This window comes from Homalodisca vitripennis, chromosome 6 (genome assembly GCF_021130785.1).
Source record: "Homalodisca vitripennis isolate AUS2020 chromosome 6, UT_GWSS_2.1, whole genome shotgun sequence".
Lineage (NCBI taxonomy): Eukaryota > Metazoa > Arthropoda > Insecta > Hemiptera > Cicadellidae > Homalodisca > Homalodisca vitripennis.
Genome location: NC_060212.1, coordinates 113,974,177 through 113,992,658, shown reverse-complemented (window position 1 = coordinate 113,992,658; position 18,482 = coordinate 113,974,177). Strand labels below are relative to the sequence as shown.

The window sequence follows — 18,482 nt, the reverse complement described above, 5'->3', positions numbered from 1 at the left end:
GAGAATTCAGTGTTCAGCCAGTAATCAGAGTCACATACCACTGGATCACCCCCTGAATCAATCTCGTCGGCCAGGGTTTTGCCAACAGCCGAAAAAAATCATTGAAATCATTGGCAACCTGTTTTAAAACCTCCTTGCTCAATATAGGTGCACCTGGTAGAAATTTTTGAATAAGAAAGTTGTCTCTACATTTATTCCTCCCAATTAATTCGTTAATAATTCCCCAAAACAATTTAGTATTTTTTGTACAGTCATTTAATTTCATTCTATAGTAATCCCGCTCTGTAGATTTTATAGAGTTGCTTAAATCACGTCTTAACATATTATAATAAGTCCTAAGTTCACGATTAAAAGGTTGTTTTTTTAAGATTTTACTAATTTTATCCCTTTTATGAATCAAATTTACTAAGTCATTGGAAATCCATGGTTTAAGTTTTTTCTTCTGTGTTGTGGGATGTTTTATTTATTTTTTAGCGAAAGATAAGGATTCATTAATCACGTCCGAAAAATTGGCTGAACATTCGTTGACATCATAACAATTCAGGACGGGATTCCAGTTTGAGGTGATAAGACACTCGGTAAACAGTTTTTCATTAGTGTACCGTACGTAATCTGTGCTAGCGGTGTGTGTCAGTGGCAGTGGCAGTTGCGCGGACTGTGATAAAAAATATGAAATAAATCCACACCATAATCCTAACTAAAAATATCAACTTATTACACCTCAACAATACCTCAAACCTCAATCCTCAATCAACCTTACTTATGTTAAGGCTGATTGATACACCTATAAAATGTGTTTCTCGTACTATTTATTTATTCATTGTGTATGTACTGTGTGTTCGTGAATTTTAAACTATGACAATTTCAGAAGATGACTTATTAAAAGTCGAAACTATAGTAGTGCATGACTAGAGTTTAAACTATCTGACAAAGGTACGTAGTTATTGTTATTAGTCAATCCGCAGTTCAGGGTTAAATAATATGGAAATTAAAAAATAATAAATAAAGTATCAAATACAATTTTTAATAAATACAACACATGCAGTAGTATGAAAATTTATTCAAACAATAGATACAGTAGGATGTATTTATATTTGTGTGTGAATGGATCAGGTCAAAGTTGTACTGTCATGCATAAAAAAATCGGTCTGTGTATAATCTACAGCGAGCGGGGAAGGTAAGAAGGGTAGTGCCTAGTCTATGTTTGCAGAAACGCAGGCAGGTCTTCACTCTCAGTGGCCAAGATCACAGGTATAGCTACATGCCTCCTACTGTACTAAATATAAAATAGAAATAATCAATATTAAGCAGTGAAATCTTGAATATAATAATCATATCGATAGATAACACCTTGGCGGTTCAAATCCTGTCTGGACTGGTGCACTTTTTATCAGCACTGTCGACCTTGTGCTATATCAACTCTCTCCCTTGTTCTGTTTGATAAGATCCTCCCTCACACAGACCGTTGGCACGTGAAGATAGCACAATAAGGTTGTAAAGAGGATTGGTATAACGATAGAAAGCTCGTAGAGCCCGGTCACCCTTTTGGGATCCCTTACTCTGTGACGGCCAAAACGCTTATGGATTGCGTGTCAATGCAAACTTACTCTTTGAGCTAACGCTCTTGACATATTTGTGGATTTTCCGTTTCGACTTCGGTTCGTCTCTTCAGATAAGGAGTTTGTGTGGAAGTAGCAGATTTTCGCTACAACACACACCTTAGGACAGGATGTGGATGATAAAAAGTAAACAATAACATTATCTTGCCAAAGTACCGCATTTTACAAATCTCACTTTGTCTTTGACCCTTTTGGGATCCGAAAGCTAGTAGAGCCTGATCACATTTTAGGATCTGACTTTGTCTTTCATATATAAATCTTATTGTTATTCAGTTATAAATTCAGTCTCACTGTTAGAACCCTTTCAAAGAAATCGATTTTTTCTTTTTTCTTAAAAAGCCACACAGTTTAAACCTGTTCCACTATTTAAGCTGATTTAAACCATTCAACGGGCTATGTATGATAAAATTTCATATTATTAGAATAAAAAAAATGTGTGTGTTGTTTGGGGAAATTTATAGTGGTTTTTTTCTCATAAAATACAAAATGGAATAGTTAGAAAACATTAATAATTATTTTAAAATACTTATGGTCCTGTGTTGTGGTTCAAATTGTACGAGAGTTGGCCAGAGAGTAAGTAAATGCTATTTTTATAAATTTTGAGAAGTAGTGTGGGGAGCAAAATTGTATGTATGCATGTGGTGGGAAGTCCGTGCATTTTGCCACTTATCAGTAATCACTTTTAGTCATCAGTGAAAAATAGAATACAATTAAAAATCCATTAAATGTTGTGTCCTTTCAGTTATAAAGACTTAAGCTCAAAACCACTGGTGTTCTTTGGGAATTTGTGTTATATACAGAACAAAGTGGTGAGAACATTGTTGTGTGCCAGTGGTCTTGTCCATTTGAGAGAGAGGACAGATGAGGACATGTCTGTTGAATGAACTGGCTCAAGAATATTGTCAAACCAGTAACAAATTTGTAAACCTTTGATTAACAATTACTGAAATCTCAGAAAATTGTTCACAAGTTTTTAGGTTGTTCTATTGCATGAAGTTGTGAATCAAATCTTAGAGTAACACAATTTTGTTTCCATTGGGTACAAACATTTCTATTGAGAACTGTAGTAAGCAATAAATAAACACTTCTCTTGACCTTTGTTGTACAAATACACTTCACTAGTACATTAACCTCAGGGTTAACTTTAATATTGAGATAAATTAACTACTTCTAATGTTTCATATGAACTTGAATGGTGAAATAAATATCTATTCTTTGAAGTAGGCATGTATCAGGCTATGTAACTTTTACAATATTTGACCTGAAAACTTGGCTACCTTTGATTTACAGAATATTACAGTAAAACAAAGATAACTGAAACCACTTTTGGCCATGAATGTGGCTATAATATTTCAAAAAAATTAATGAGTACATTAATTAATTATTATTAATTAAAATTAATTATTATTTTTATGGACGACACTACTAGTAAATGACTGGTAATCAATAGAATTTGTTGTTTGTGCCATTATATAAAAATACTTCAAAATTATCCATTATATATGATGTGTGCAAATGTATTATACGTTGCAGCGTGTTTGACAACCTCCTGTTTCGGCCAGCAACGGACCGAGACATAGCTCAGTATGAAGAGGTGCAGACAGTGCTGAGAGAGGAGATCGTGAACCCACTGAGAGAGAAGCTGTACGTCAGGGCAGACCGTGTTATGAAACTCAGGACACTGATGGAGAAACTGAGCTCGGTGACGGGACTCACTTGTGAAGAGAAAGGTAAATATTTATGACAAGTACGAACATCACTTACATCAGTGCAGATCATGTTATAAAATTGAGGACACTGATGGAGAAGCTTAGCTCGGTGACGGGACTCACTTGTGAAGAGAAAGGTAAATATTTATGACAAGTATGAACATCATTTACGTCAGAGCAGACCGTGTTATGAAAGAGGACACTGATGGAGAAGCTGAGCTCGGTGACGGGACTCACTTGTGAAGAGAAAGGTAAATATATATGACAAGTACGAACATAATTTACGTCAGGGCAGAGTCTATACCCCAGATATAGATTAAAATTGTTCATGGCCATCTTAAATCTTGGTTTGTACGGTGAATTAGTTTTGTGATGGATATCTTGGCTTAATATGGTGACATTGGTACTATCTGGGAATTTATCCTTTGCTATGTTTATTACATCCTTCACCCATGACATCTCCTGGGCATTTAGTTCTTCCAAGGTCGTTCATACCAATATAATAAAAAATCATATGTTATAGCATTTGTCTCACTAAATGACAAGCCAGCTGACAGATATTGAAACATATTGTAATATCTCTTCTTTTCAATATCCGCTGTAATTACAGACTCACCTGATACACCATTCCTATTGCTGAAATATTTACTATCAAATAGCAGCTTAAACCTGTTGCTTGTTGGCATTTAAAACTCCTTTTTTCTCTGTGGAGTATTGTTTTGTCTTATAGTTTGCCATTCATGACCTCTATGTTTATGTGAAGAATGTTACTGTATTTTAACTGCAAACACACTTTCATATTTCCCTTGAGATTAAAATATCTTAAGTTTGTTATCTTGTTGCTGTATTTGGCATTTTTGTATAATCACTTGGAAAGGATGATTAGATTGGAATTGTTTCAGCATATTGTCTGAAGAAATAGATTAATGCAATGTTGTTTAGATTAGATGCAATCCAGTCCATTTTGTTGCGTGCATGTGTTAGCTGTGTTTTTTTAATATAAGAGCACAAACATTAACAAAATCGTATTACCGGACCTGTAAACTGTAAGAGAGAGAAGTTTGAATGATAACACGTGTGTTTGAGTGGGTCATTGTCAGCTAGAATGGTTTGGTTAGATTTAGGATGATTGTGATACATTTTTTATATTGTTTTTTCACAATAAACAACATTATTATTATTAATGTGTTTTAGAACTGACAGTACAACAGGTTTTTTTCTGTAACGAAAAATAAATAACTCATTCTTCTGCTTCCAAACTTCCGAGCTCACCAAATAAATATCAAAGAGTGAATTTGGAACTCTGTTTTTATTATTTTTTATTTTTGTGCTAAAGTAACTTTTGTCCAACTATAAATCCACATACTTATTACTGTAATAAGTATTCCTCAATTCTGACTGTTACGTTTGTCGATAGACCCGGAAGAGTTCCTGACATCGTTGGTGGCCCAGATCTTGAAAGCTGAACCATTCCTGAAGCTGAGCTCAGGTCAGGAAGCGTATCATTACCAGCTGTTCGTGGAGAAGGATGAACAGCTGACTCTGCCCACTGTGCAACAACTGTTCGAACAGAGCTTCCTTGCCAGCGATATCAAACTGAAAGAGGTAATCTTTGCAGAGTGATTTCAGTACTACATCTATAATTTAAAATACAAATATTTCAGTGATGATAGAGTGTGATGATCAGCTAATAAGTACATAAATCCCAGTACTTATTTTATTGGTTAGATTGTTTATGTGGCCAGTCGAGCTAAGATCGGTGTCTATTGTAACACTGATTTTTATTTTTCTTCTAATGTGTCTTGTAATGCTACCAAAGTTTAGTTGAATTGTTTTGTTTTTTATTATAATTAGATAATTTAGAAGCAGTAATGAACAATTTTGTTTCTTGCTAGACTGGCACTATTATGTAGTCTATGGGGTAATTCATAATTAATAAGAAGGGTAGTGTCGTCTCCATGCATGAGAGATAGAGTTTTTGAATTTTCAATGAAATGAGGAAAGTCATTTGTGTAAAGATTGAATAAAATCGGTTCAAGAACTCATCCTTGTTTTACACCCCTCGTTACTGGCAGTGGATTTGATCTATGAATTAAGAACATTTTGTTTGTTTTTTTCTATTCCTACAATTGGTTCTCTAAGTAGATTTTTACCCATTTATTTACTTTTCCTCTTAATCCAAGAAATGCACTATTGATGTATGGCTAAGGCAGTCAAAGTCCATGCTGTAGTCCAGTACATAGGGCTGATCAATGACTGAAAAATTTTGGGGGGTCTAGACAACTGATACTTTCCCATAATGGACAGAGAGTTAGGACCTATTTTGTTCCTTAAAAAGTTCTTGACCTGTTCCTTTGTTGAAAATTATCTTTCAGAAGTACATGTTAGTAATACTGAATTATTTAAATAATAAAAACCGTTTAATAAAAAATTAATTACAAAATTGAAAATTTAGGGGTCCAGACCCCTTGAGCCTCCTCACTGGCTACGTCATTGGGTCTGATATTATATTTTTGGTTCTCCAAATGGTTAATTACATATTCTACAAGATGGATCACTACACTATTTGTAGACTTATCCTTGATAAATCCATGTTGGTATCTTAGAAGAAGCTGATTATTTTTCAGGAGGATGATGAGTTTTGTAAGAGCTATCTTTACAAATACTTTAGAAAAGGTTGATGGCAATATTTTTGGACGATAGTTCTTTTTTGTAGATTTTAAACCTGTAGAAAATACACCAGAATCGAACGATTTGTTGATAATGTTGACCGATGGTGAGCTACTTGTGCTGCTCAATTTTTTACAGTTTTGCTGGAACATCATCGAGGCCAGTTGATAATTTTACTTTAAGAGAATGTATAGTTTTTACCACTTCCTCAAATGTAGTAGGACTAAAAATGAATAATTTAGTCATCTCATCTGAATTTGGATTACAGTAAGTGGGAGGATTTTAGGTTTTCTTTTTTCAACATTGTTGTATCAGCAATTTTTGCAAAAAGTGTGTATAGCTGTTATCTTTGTTTTCTTGTCAGAGCTTTAAGTCTGACAAAATAAGACGAACAGAAAAAATCATCCTGATTATTATTTATGATAGTAAAAATTATTTAAATAAACACATGAAATCACGAATTTATTTCATTCTGAGATAACGTAGACTACCTTAATTAATCAAGAAACTAAATGTTACCTTTTGTCATTATGTTTTCAGGTACCTTCCTGTTTGATAATTCAAATGCCAAGGTTCGGAAAGTCATTCAAAATGTACCCAAGGATACTTCCCTCCCAGCTGCTGGATGTGACTGACGTTATAGAGGATTGTAAGTTCATACAAGTGTCTCAGGAGCATTGTTATATAAGTTCGGTTTTAAAAATCAATTAAATAAAAACCGAGTAATTAATTGCAATTAATACTACTCACACAAGTTCATGTCTACAGACTCTCAGGAGATTAGTGATAACAGTTCTATAGTGAAAATGAATTAAAGTATCAGTGTATGTCACGAGGCATTACTGATACCTATGCTTTTTTAAATTCTACAAATGGTGTTAAATCCTCTTTCTTCTTACTGTCTAATCAGAGAAGTACTGTTTTGTCATTCACTTTCTTTTTTTTACGAGTATCAAAATGTCTGATAATGAAGATAAATACATGTGATAGTGATACACGAAGGCTATTTATTAAAGGTGTTGTTTAAAACATTTTTATAAATTACAATATTAAAGGAGGTACCACATAATATTATATCTGTAGATGATGCAATCGATTTGTGCTTCAAAATGTATTTTTTGTTAAATTCGTTGCTCTTTTTAAAAAACTTCATGAATTCAGAAAAAGTAGAAACATTTTTTTTTGACTCCACATTAAATTACAGGAATACAAATAAGAACGTGTGGACAATTTTGTAATTATGGCATTTTTACAGTATGTACAGCTTAAGGGGGTAACATATTTTTTATTCATATATGACTTAAGAAAATTACAACTTTTTAAAATTAAATATAATTTAAGAAAATGACAAAATTTTAAGAATTAAACATTATAATTTAAGGAAATTACAATTTTTTAAAATAATAATTTAAGTAAATGACATTTTTTAATTAAATATAATGAAAGAAAATGACATATAGTTAAGAATATAATATAATTTAATTTAAGAACATTACAACATTTTTTAATTAAATTAATTTTTTTTAATGACAAGATTTTTTTGAAAATTTTATATAATTAAGAAAATGAGCACATTTATAAATTAAATTAAATTTAAGAATATGACAAAATTTTTTAATCAAATATAATTTAAGGAAGTTACAATTTCTATAATGTTTGTTTTCTTAATGAAATAAAATATCACTCTCTGAAGCTATAAGTCACGTATGTACTGAACAGATTTTAAATTTTATCTTTTGCCGTTTTACTGGGGCCTGATTACAAAATTGCCTAAGTGTTTTGCTTTTAATGCCTACAATTTCACATGGAGTGGTCTAAATTAATTAGTTATTTCAAAGGACTATAAATGTAATACCTATAAAAAATATTTTCAAACCCAAAATTGATGGCACCCTCTTTTTAGCAACATTAGTCAGGTATAAAACCAAATCGGTTGTGCCAAATTGTATTAGTAACACTGAGTACGTTTCTAAAGCACGGATATTAAAATTGGAACCATTGGTGTGCAGCCCCGCGCCAGTGCACTGTGTGTGGCAAGCTGGCAGAGTACGAGTGTAAGGAGTGCTTCGACCAAGGTATCTGTGAGGAGGGACTACAATGTATTGCCTTCTGCTCCCCGTGCCTTGATACTGTGAGTATCAGTCAGTCAGTTAGAGAATGGTACACTTGTAAACCATTTGAAAGTAATTTTCTTTTGCTGTATGGAGTTTTAAGTGTTCAACAACAGTTTATATGATTTTGTATCGATCTTAAAGTTTAAAATTGAAAGTTAGATATTTTATTTTAGAATACATTCTGTTATATAAATTATAAAATGCTTGAAAAATTATTTTTTTGTACATAGTTAGGTGTTTTCTATCCATTGAAAAATGTATTCTTAGTGAATATAAACAAACAAAAATGTAAGTTTGATTTTACAAGAAATATCCATTTTTTAAATTCTTTTAGCTTTATGGGAATTCATTAGCTAAAATTACATTCTACAAGTAAAAAATAAAAATTCAACAAGGACTAATAACATTATGTAAAGCACATTAACTATATTTTTATATATCCTAGTGGTTTTTTTAGAGGTGTTATCCGAAAATATCAAGCTATGTTTTAAACAATTGGTGTACGGCTCTTAAAAAAAATAACCTTGTTATTTATTGACCACATTTTATAATTCTTTATTTGGCTTTGCACAAAAAATATGTGTATTAGCATTTTATATATTCAAAAGTTCATTAAAATATAAGAAAAAATAAAGCCAAAATTATATTTTGAATTTTTAAATATTCAGAGTCAACAGTAAAAGAAGTACTCAAAAAATTACTACACTCAATGAAACCTAATCCTATTTTAAGAAGACTTTATTTTCAATATATGTACAATTTTTATTTAGCTACCTGTAAACAAGTTCATATTAGAGCTTTTTTCTTTTTTTAAGTTGATATCTGGCCATATTGGTTGTTTACTGCTACTCATTTATCAGCTGTATTTATGCAGTATATTACATGTTTAATAGAAAGAACCTCTATTTTTAATTAGATTAATATAAAATATGCTATACAATATTTGTATTAAATTTTATTTGTGTGCAAGTACTTAAAATGTTCTGTTTGGTGAATATCGGACAGAAATGGTTTTATATGTATGTAACAATGTTCAAATACAAGAAAACGTGACTAATAGTTATGGAAATGATACAGAAATATAATTCAGACATGACTATTAACAGACAGATCCTGCCAGAGTACTACATCAGGGACTGAATGCAAGTGGTCGATTGTCATATTGCCTCCCATACAATGGATGTTATGTTCATAACAGTCCTACACTTTTGTCATATGCTTATCAAGTTACTATGTACAGTCCTGTGAATATTTATTGTACGAATAATACTTTGAAAGAAATTAAAACAAATATACTGTAATTTTGTGTTTATTGATTTTGTTGGCTCTCAGACATCAAGACGTATGATGCTCACTAAAAAAAACCTCTTTATTACAAAAATATTAAGGTTTGACTCTGGATAAAAACTATTCAAATGCGTGAAAACAGGTGACAAAACTGGTATTGAAAAGTTTATACAAATAAGTGCTTAATTTTTAGTTGTGGTATGTATAAAAATAGCTTACGGATTGCTCTTTCAGATGTACGAGAAAATAATAGACGTTTTGAAATAAAAATTTATAAAGTAAAAATAACAATTTTAACTATTTACATTTTGAAGGTTAAGTTTTAGGCTGTTTTTATACATAATCGCCATTTATCATGATGTGATACAACCTTTTCAATACGCTCTCTGCATTTTTTCCTGATCCTCGGTAGTAATGAGTGATAAAGAAGGAAGATGCACAATGTAATCCACACTTTTGTTCTGCTAGGCCCACTCGCACCAGAAGCGCAGCAAGCACGTTTGGCGGAGGCTGCAGGTGCCACACGAGTTTTCAGTGCTTCAGGACCACTGCGTAATTCCGCGACTGTTTATGGAACTGTTTGCCGTCGTCTGCATCGAGACCTCACACTATGTGGCCTTCGTCAAGTGTGGCACCGGGTCAGATGCACCATGGTGCTTCTTTGACTCCATGGCTGACAGAAAAGGTGTGGTTTTGTATTTAGAAAACATATATATATACAGAGTGTCCCACATAGAGGTTTAAATGTTTTACTTTATATTACTTGCCCATTTATGCACCAAACATTTTAAACTCTACACAATTCATTTAATAGGTTTTAAAAATATTAGATTGGCTACTCCAATCCCCAGATTTTACTGTATTTGATTTCTTTCTATGGGGTTACTTAACACATTCACTGCGGAAGACAAAATTACCGGTGACAGAAAATGCGGGAATTGTTTTTGTTTTTTACTTACCCAAAACGGAGTCAGGATAGCCGAAAGGGTTGTCCAAGGTATCCCGGAAGCTTTGTTGGCCGGAACGGGTGACGTCATGTCCGTGCCGAGTCTGCTAATCATCTGCACCGGGTACCGGTTCCCGTGTTGTATGTGCTCGCAGCGCACTAGGTTTCGGCACAAACACTCGTAAATTACACGTATATAATACATGAATGACACGTAGATAGTACATTAATTACACGTATTGGGGTGGGGTGGGGGACGCCGCCTTCACCGTCCCTAGAACTGTTAAAACTCGACTCATTGTCTTCATCAGATGAAAAATTATCATCAATAACATTATCGTCTTCCTCCATTATGAGTACATACACTTACACAGTCAACAGACACTATAATCCACTCACACAATATCGCAAAGCATACACAACAAATGAAAATGGCGAACCGGCGACGAATCGCACCAACTGACTCACCGAAACAGGCACACCTCGCTATGAGTGTTACAGCCTTCCCGGGCAACTGCTCAGCTCACACTGAGGCAATATGAAAGCAGCTGCTGTATGCCAAGCTTGCTCATCCACCGGCTGGCGCGCCATTTTCGCATGACGAGCATGCTCATAACTCGCAGTGACTGCGTTAAAGGAACAAGTTTATACTCGTAGCTTCAATAATGATTAAGAATTTAAACAATCAATTGAATAGGAACTTCTCTCCGGATACCGCAGAATTTCTTTGTAAGTGCTTACGATTAATTTGTTAAGCGTTGTTATCAGTGCGTCGCTGAGATGGATTACAGTTTGAATAATTGTGAACTGTAACTGTAGTTTTTTTGAATAGGCTATGTTCTAATTTTCTGATTTAAATGTTTTTTTTCTCGCTAGAACATATTTAAAAAAAAAATAAAAAAACAACAAAACAACAAGAAACACAAGACAAAAAACACAACAACAAGAAATAATTTTACAAAACTAAAAATACTGTTTTTAAAGTAGTTTTCCAAAATGCCACTATTTTATGTAAACAATTGCTAGAGAGCTGAAATTTTCAAAGAATCTTTTTAACCCCTATGTAATGAATTGTGTAGAGTTTGAAAATGTTTGGTGCATAAATGGGCAAGTAATATAAAATCAAACGTTTAAACCTCCTCGTGGGACAGCCTGTGTGTATAAATATATTATTTTGTGTAGATTCATTCATTATTGGTTGAATCTTTTGCATTTACTGTATAAACACTTTTCTGTGAAAGAATTAATGAATAAGAAATACAATGGAAACTATTGCAGCCTGCCAAGGTGTTAGTGTTACTACTGGAGGACGAGGAGAGAAAGGGTTTAAGCTTAGCTGACTGCACTATCAGACATATGAGTACATTGCCTATGAAGCCAAATAAAGCAGTTAATCCACTATGGTTGCAAACTAATTGGGCACGACACCTCTAATCTGTCTCCACTTAGGATTCTTCCTTCACTATAAGCCTTATCATTTTCTTTAACCCCCAGCTGGCAGGAGTAAAATCAGCTCAGTGGCAGAGCCGAATTTTGGCAAAATTAGAACATTTGTTTGAAATATTCATGTTTTATCACTGAAACATAGTACAGTATATTGAAAACAAGTTATCAGGTTCCTGTGTCCTTTTTTTGCTTTTGAAATATTAAAAAAATGTATAACAAGTAATAAATTCTACTATTGGCCTCGAAAGATAGTATGTACCTTAATTTTTTAGGATACATTGAAACTTTGCGAAATGTATTGCTGATAAAGAATGTGTTTAATATGTGTATCTTATTTTCTGTGCAATATGTATCTTGGCACTTTTATAAGAAATGTATGGGGTAGAGTATGATAAGCGGACCCGGTTTTATATATTCAAAATATCAAACGATATTTAATTATTATATACATTGATAATTTAGTTATTTTCAAATTAATTATTGGTTGATTATGTGCACCAACTGTACATGCATTTTCATACTCTAAATACAATTTGTTTATAAGTATCTTCTTTTAAATTAAAAAGATACTTTAGAAAACTATACAAAATAACACTAAAAAATGATTTACTGTGTCTTTCTCAGTTTCAAGATATTTGTTTTGTTGTTATGTTTTCTTTATTATTTAAATGTCAGTTTTCCTATCACCACTCTTAATTTTACGTTTGATTAATGGTTATGGTTCCTTTATTATTTATGATATTACGTAATTTTTTAAGCAATATCTATTAATTTGACTTTAATTTAATATTTTAGATACGTTGTTATCGATAGTTCTGGTATTTGATATATAAAGTATCGATGATTGTAATAAACGATATAAAAACCGGGTCTGCTTATCGTACTCTGCCTGAAATTTACAAATTCGTAAAATGTTTTAACATATATTCTAATAAATGCTTTTGCAAAATAAAACCATTAAAAATGAAATTTTTTAAATATATATTTACTTTAATTCAGTTTAAATTTTATTTCTATCGTTAAATTCTATAAATTTGGCCATGTGAATTTAGTTTGTTTTTCATTTTTTCTAATGACAGATATAAAATGTTCAGTAAAGTTGTGTGGTTGCTGCCATGATTGCAGCCAAAATATAAACAAACTTTGAACAATTGACCATAGAACACGTGAGATTATACCCATATACTGTTGTAAAAAAGTGTAGTTTACACAGCTGCTAACCTATTTTCATGCATATGTATAGGTTTTAACACAATACTAATTATATTATATTGAATTTATTAATGTTAGGTCAGAAATCTCAGACTTAGCAATATTTTAGTAGAATATTTCTGACCATGCCATTTGGAGAGTCAATTGTTTATTGAACCTAAAACCTGATAGATAACATTTCAATAATGATTCCTTGTACGCATGTAACTATCCACAATCGTGTCTATGAGTTAGTTTCACTTTTTTACATTGGGGAAAAATTGGTGTTTTCTAATAAGGTTTCCTAATGTACTAATATGAGTTCAAGTGAATTACACGATGAAACATTGTGCTTCACAAAGGATTACTTAGGGTTCATTGTTGTGTAGATGACGTGACATGACCATCTGTTGAAATTTAAATGTGGTTTTCAAAATTTTTTCAAGATAGCATTGGGTAAAATAATTCTTTTCAAGAGAGTGACAAGTGATATAATGTAGTTACCCGATGTTGTAAATTTTATGTTCATTTTTTCAATTCAGGAGAGCAAAACGGATACAACATACCTGAAGTGGTGCCCTGCATGGATTTGCCTCTGTGGCTCTCGGAAAAGGGTGCCCTGACCTTGAACAAGGTGAAGGATGATCGTCTACTGCCTGAACATGCCAAACGCCTTCTATGTGACGCCTACATGTGCATGTATCAGAGTTCCGAGGTCTCCATGTACAGATAAGGTTCCGATTACTCGACATCTGTAAATATTGTCATTCTCTCCTCCGCATACTTTCAAGCTGGTACTCTGTAAACGGCAGCATCGTAAGTTATTTTGTTGGCTGTGATTTTATTTAAAACCTGTATATAATATTGCTTCTGTATGTAAATAAGTATAAGGTGACAAGTTTGACAAGCAGCCTCTGGAAACGTTTGAAAATCGTTTTCACCACGATCAGTGTATACTTTTATGGTTTTTTTGCAAGCAGTACCATTCCAAAATTTATGATAGTCGGGGAGTTCATGTTGCATTTGCAAATTGTCTGTATTTTTGTGTCAAGTTATTGTGGACAAAATTAAGAAATTAGATATTTTAAAGTAAAATACAAATTTATTGAATCTAAATAAAAAGATTTTTGGTAGGGATTTTATAAACAGGTCAATCTTATTACACAATCGTCTCTTAATATTCAGTGCACGTATATGGATATTCTTAGCCTAAAACATGATTTCTTCAACTTTGCATTGTTGTATCAAACAATTTGTGAAAATGCAAGAACAGTCCTTTTTATCTCTTTTTTTTGTAACAATTATGAGTAGAAGAATCAAAACCTTTGTTACTGAATATTGGCGAAGTACTAGTTATTCGAGACAACATGTTTACACTATACAGATTCTTGCAATGCCGTTTGTTTCGGATGAATACTGAAATTACATTATATAAAATTGAGTGTCCTTTAACCACGGTTCATCAGGGCATCACCGTGAACCATGGATAAAGGTTAAATGTGTGGACAAATGCTCCAGTGAATGCAACACAATACGCATTTCCTGTTGAATCCTCTACTTCTTACCGAGTTTTTTTGTATATGTTAGTTGCATCTGTTGTGATTCCGCTGTTGTCCCTCCATCAGATCAGAACGAACTGCTTTGTACATAAATATATAGATTGAAAGGCTTATTATGGATCGTGATGAAAAAGTTTAGCTATTTTGATATTTACATACATACCAATAAGAATCAAGTAATTTTGAAAAACATTAAATGAAAACTGCTGCCATAACTTTAGTATCGTAGGGAATTAACTGTTTTCTTTAGTATTGAATTTGAACAAAAGCGTACAGAAATGGAATGTTCTTGGCTCCAATCTTTAAAATCTCGTATGTACAGACATGAAAGCCTAACATTTGGTTTTAGGGTTTTAATCTTAAAAAAGTTATGTCAACATTAATGTTTTAGGATGCAATCCATTATGGCACTGAAAATTGAGGTGGTGGATGTTGTGAAATAAGATTTATTAAAATGATTATGTCAATAAGTTTGGTATAATTTTTAGTGCTAAGTAATAAACAAGTATCAGTTTAAGAGTTACACCAGTATTGTATTTTTATAAGTAGGTAATAACTCGCCTTTACTTAAGTGATAGTAGATTTATAGTCATCAGACACTGAATGCTTTATAATTACATTACCTATGTGTAGTGTGTATAATCAACAATCTTCCACTGCTGTATCTTTTATCATACGATCACTCGTTATATCTTACTACTAGTTTTGTTTTATTCTCATAAATTCAGATATTAACGAAATCCTAACACACCGGCTTAAAATCACTGTTAAAATGTGTAATATAATATTGTAAAACAACTGAGTTTTCTAATAACAAGATTGTATGCTTTGTAAAGAACTTTGAATATTAAAATTTTTCAATCGATAAAGGACAATAATAAAGCATGTTTATGGTAAATAATGATGTCGGTAACTTTAGTATTATTTTCAAGTAAGTAATAGATAAATAATGCCAAAGTTCCAAGTTTAAACAGTGGGCAGTACCTTTTTGTTATTTAAGTCTTCAAGTTTAACTACGGTATCCATTTCTGCCAGAACCAGCATCAAAGTATTCTACCATCTTTTAACAAACCTAAATATCTAAATCTTTGTCACAGTGATACTTAATGGTATCACCTTGATATTTCCTCTTCACGATTTTCACTAGTTATGATTTCAAGTCCGCATTAAAATATGCAAGCAATATTATATAAATTGTGTTTCACCAGAAATTTGGTTCAATAAATAGATTTCATGTACACTCAGTTTTTTATAATTGTGTTGAACCTTATATTATGAAGATATTCCATTAAAATATTATTTATCAGTGTTATTGACAATATAAAGCTAGTGTTCATTCTGTAGTGTTGACCCTACACTATCATTATTGTTGTCAATATTCCCCACTCAATATAAACAAATAAATACCTAAATGGTCACTGGAGGAAAAATACGTTTGACTGTTATTTTCCGTTTTATTTCAAGCTATCCTTGTCAAAGTCGATCACAGATATGAATTATACAAGTGGTAATCATCTTGAAACATCAGATTAAGCACATGTTGTTCGCTTTAGTGCTTGACTTGTACATTGTTAGGTTTGATTTCATAAAAAAAAATCATCACTGGTATCAGACTTATTGTTCATGTAATATCAATAATGAATTTAAGGAAATGCTCACCACTTTTATTTACAATAACATTGACGTGCCCTTAATGAATTAAATGTTACTATTATGTTTGTTAATATACCACACCAAATAATAGTATTGATACATAAAATTCTAGACTTCCATTAATATGCACATAAATTCATCAGTACAATTTTGCTTCTTTCAATAATATTGACAATAATACTGAATGTGTTGGGCATTGTACAAAGCCAAACGATTGCAATAATTGGCTTTGAAAACTTCTCGTTTAAATAAATGCCTATTTACCACTTGAGCACAGGTCTAATATTGTGAAGATTATGTAACACTGTAAAGTACATTGGTTGCTGAATGTGTTAAAAAAATTATTTTCTTCCTTCAAATAAAAATTATCATAAACGACTAAGAAGTTATGAATGCTAAAAACATGAGAGAATGAAACAATAGGTTTGTATAACTTAGGAGATTTTTTTCTAACACCACCACAAGTTTGGTGGTACACCCAAAACAGACTTGTCTTAAATAGATCAGAACTCAATTACTAAAAATTAGTTGTAGTTTAAGTTTTTAAAATGCCAAATTTAGTGTGCACAATATGGAAGAATTTATTATGTTATTAATTCCCCATTGCACGGTTATATTTATGTTAGTATAATAGAAGAATCTAATATACTTATCATTTTGTTTTAACCAGCACACATGGTGTCAAAGGCACTATGGAATTTAATCAAATTTACATTAAGTTTAAATGTTCCACTTACTTGCAGTGTTTGACTTTAAAATGATCCGTGAATTGTATTTAACATGTAAATCTGATTTAATCTAAGAACACAACGAAAAGCAAATACTAAGTTTCATCAATAACTGTAAACATGCAAAAAACATTCAGTTTCTCATTTTTAAAACCAACACTTTGTATGAAGACATTATTTTTAATATGTAATGTGCTTTAGAAGTGTAAACTGTTATATACATTTGTGTAAATCTTGTTTATAAGATCAGATCATTAAACTATTATTTTTATTGATATTGTTTTATTGTGTATCCTTGTTCTTGTTTTTGATGTAGAAATTCATTGATCTGAATTTGTTTAACCCGTTTGTTACCAGTGACGTATATTGCCCGTCATCAGTTAGCATCGGCGTAATTACTGATGACGGGTACTGCCCATCATCCTAAGTTTATAATTTTGGAGTCAAAAATATTCCTGAAAAAAAAAAAAAAAAAAATTGTTTGACCATATTAGAAATTTCAGTAGGCAATGTTTTTATATATATTTATATAACTGTTTGATAACTTAAAAGTAGTTTCGCCTTATAAAAGAGCTATTTACCTGGTGGGACGTTCGACAACATAAGTACTGTGGAGCCAATAGTTTGGAGTTTGAAATTAAAAGTAAAACAAATGCCATTTTATTCCGAGGAGGTAATAACCAAGAAAAGACAGAGCAATTGGAGAAGGCAACATCAACAAAGTGGATAAAAATTATCTGACCAAAAATAAACAAAAACTTTCTCACAGGGTTTTTTCATGTTTTACAAGAAATTTTTTAATGATGTTCATGATTTATTCTAATACAATTAAAAAACAAATGACTTTCTATAATGCTCATCATTATGCCAGCATATTTCTTTCTATACACGAGTTCAAAATTGTCTGTATGTATTGTTTTTTATTTTTTGAACTATTCCTTGTGAAAGGCAAACAAAATTACAGACATTATAAACAAAATTCATGTACAGTATAGTAATATATTTTTCCGAATAGAAACAAACATGAAAAACAACTTATAAAAAACTACCACTTGATCACCAGCACCACCCGGCCTACTACTGAGAAAAGTTGAACTAATATTCTCGTCCAAACCCTGCAAGATATGGTTTTCATTGTTATAAATAAGACACCAGATAAAGCAAAAAATAACACTTACTAAGCAATAAACTTATGTCAACAATAGATTGTCAAAATTTTATGTACTTGGCAGCATATGCTATGGAAACATCCAAATATTAATATTGATATTATTAAAATATTGTAAATTATACACTGCTCGATAATTTGTTTTTACATCAAAACACAGTTACAGAATGAAGTAAATAGTTCTACAAGCCAAACGTATAATTCGCATATGACGAATTGGCTGACAGACCATAACATCGTAGTTAATTTCAGAGACTTATGAGGAAGAAAGAAAAAATGGCCATTAATTGATAATTGATACATCAAAATATATTGAATGTAGGTATATTATTACTCGGATATTTCATCTATGTACTATATTAAATATTGTCTAAATACAAATCGTCGTCGGC

General features: G+C 31.9%; 1 protein-coding gene across 3 annotated transcripts in view; it reads left to right on the top strand.

Moving 5' to 3' along the window:
- LOC124364753 (ubiquitin carboxyl-terminal hydrolase CYLD) overlaps window positions 1-17,197 on the top strand; it is an 84,021-nt gene extending 66,824 nt beyond the window's left edge. For all 3 annotated transcript variants that reach the window (XM_046820469.1, XM_046820471.1, XM_046820472.1), the window contains exons 9-14: window positions 3,153-3,349; window positions 4,746-4,933; window positions 6,539-6,647; window positions 8,008-8,129; window positions 9,868-10,084; window positions 13,525-17,197. In XM_046820469.1, the coding sequence (XP_046676425.1) occupies window positions 3,153-3,349; window positions 4,746-4,933; window positions 6,539-6,647; window positions 8,008-8,129; window positions 9,868-10,084; window positions 13,525-13,715 (1,024 nt within the window). In that variant the 3' untranslated portion in view covers window positions 13,716-17,197. The remainder of the gene's footprint in view (window positions 1-3,152; window positions 3,350-4,745; window positions 4,934-6,538; window positions 6,648-8,007; window positions 8,130-9,867; window positions 10,085-13,524) is intronic.
- The last annotated feature ends 1,285 nt before the right edge of the window (window positions 17,198-18,482 follow it).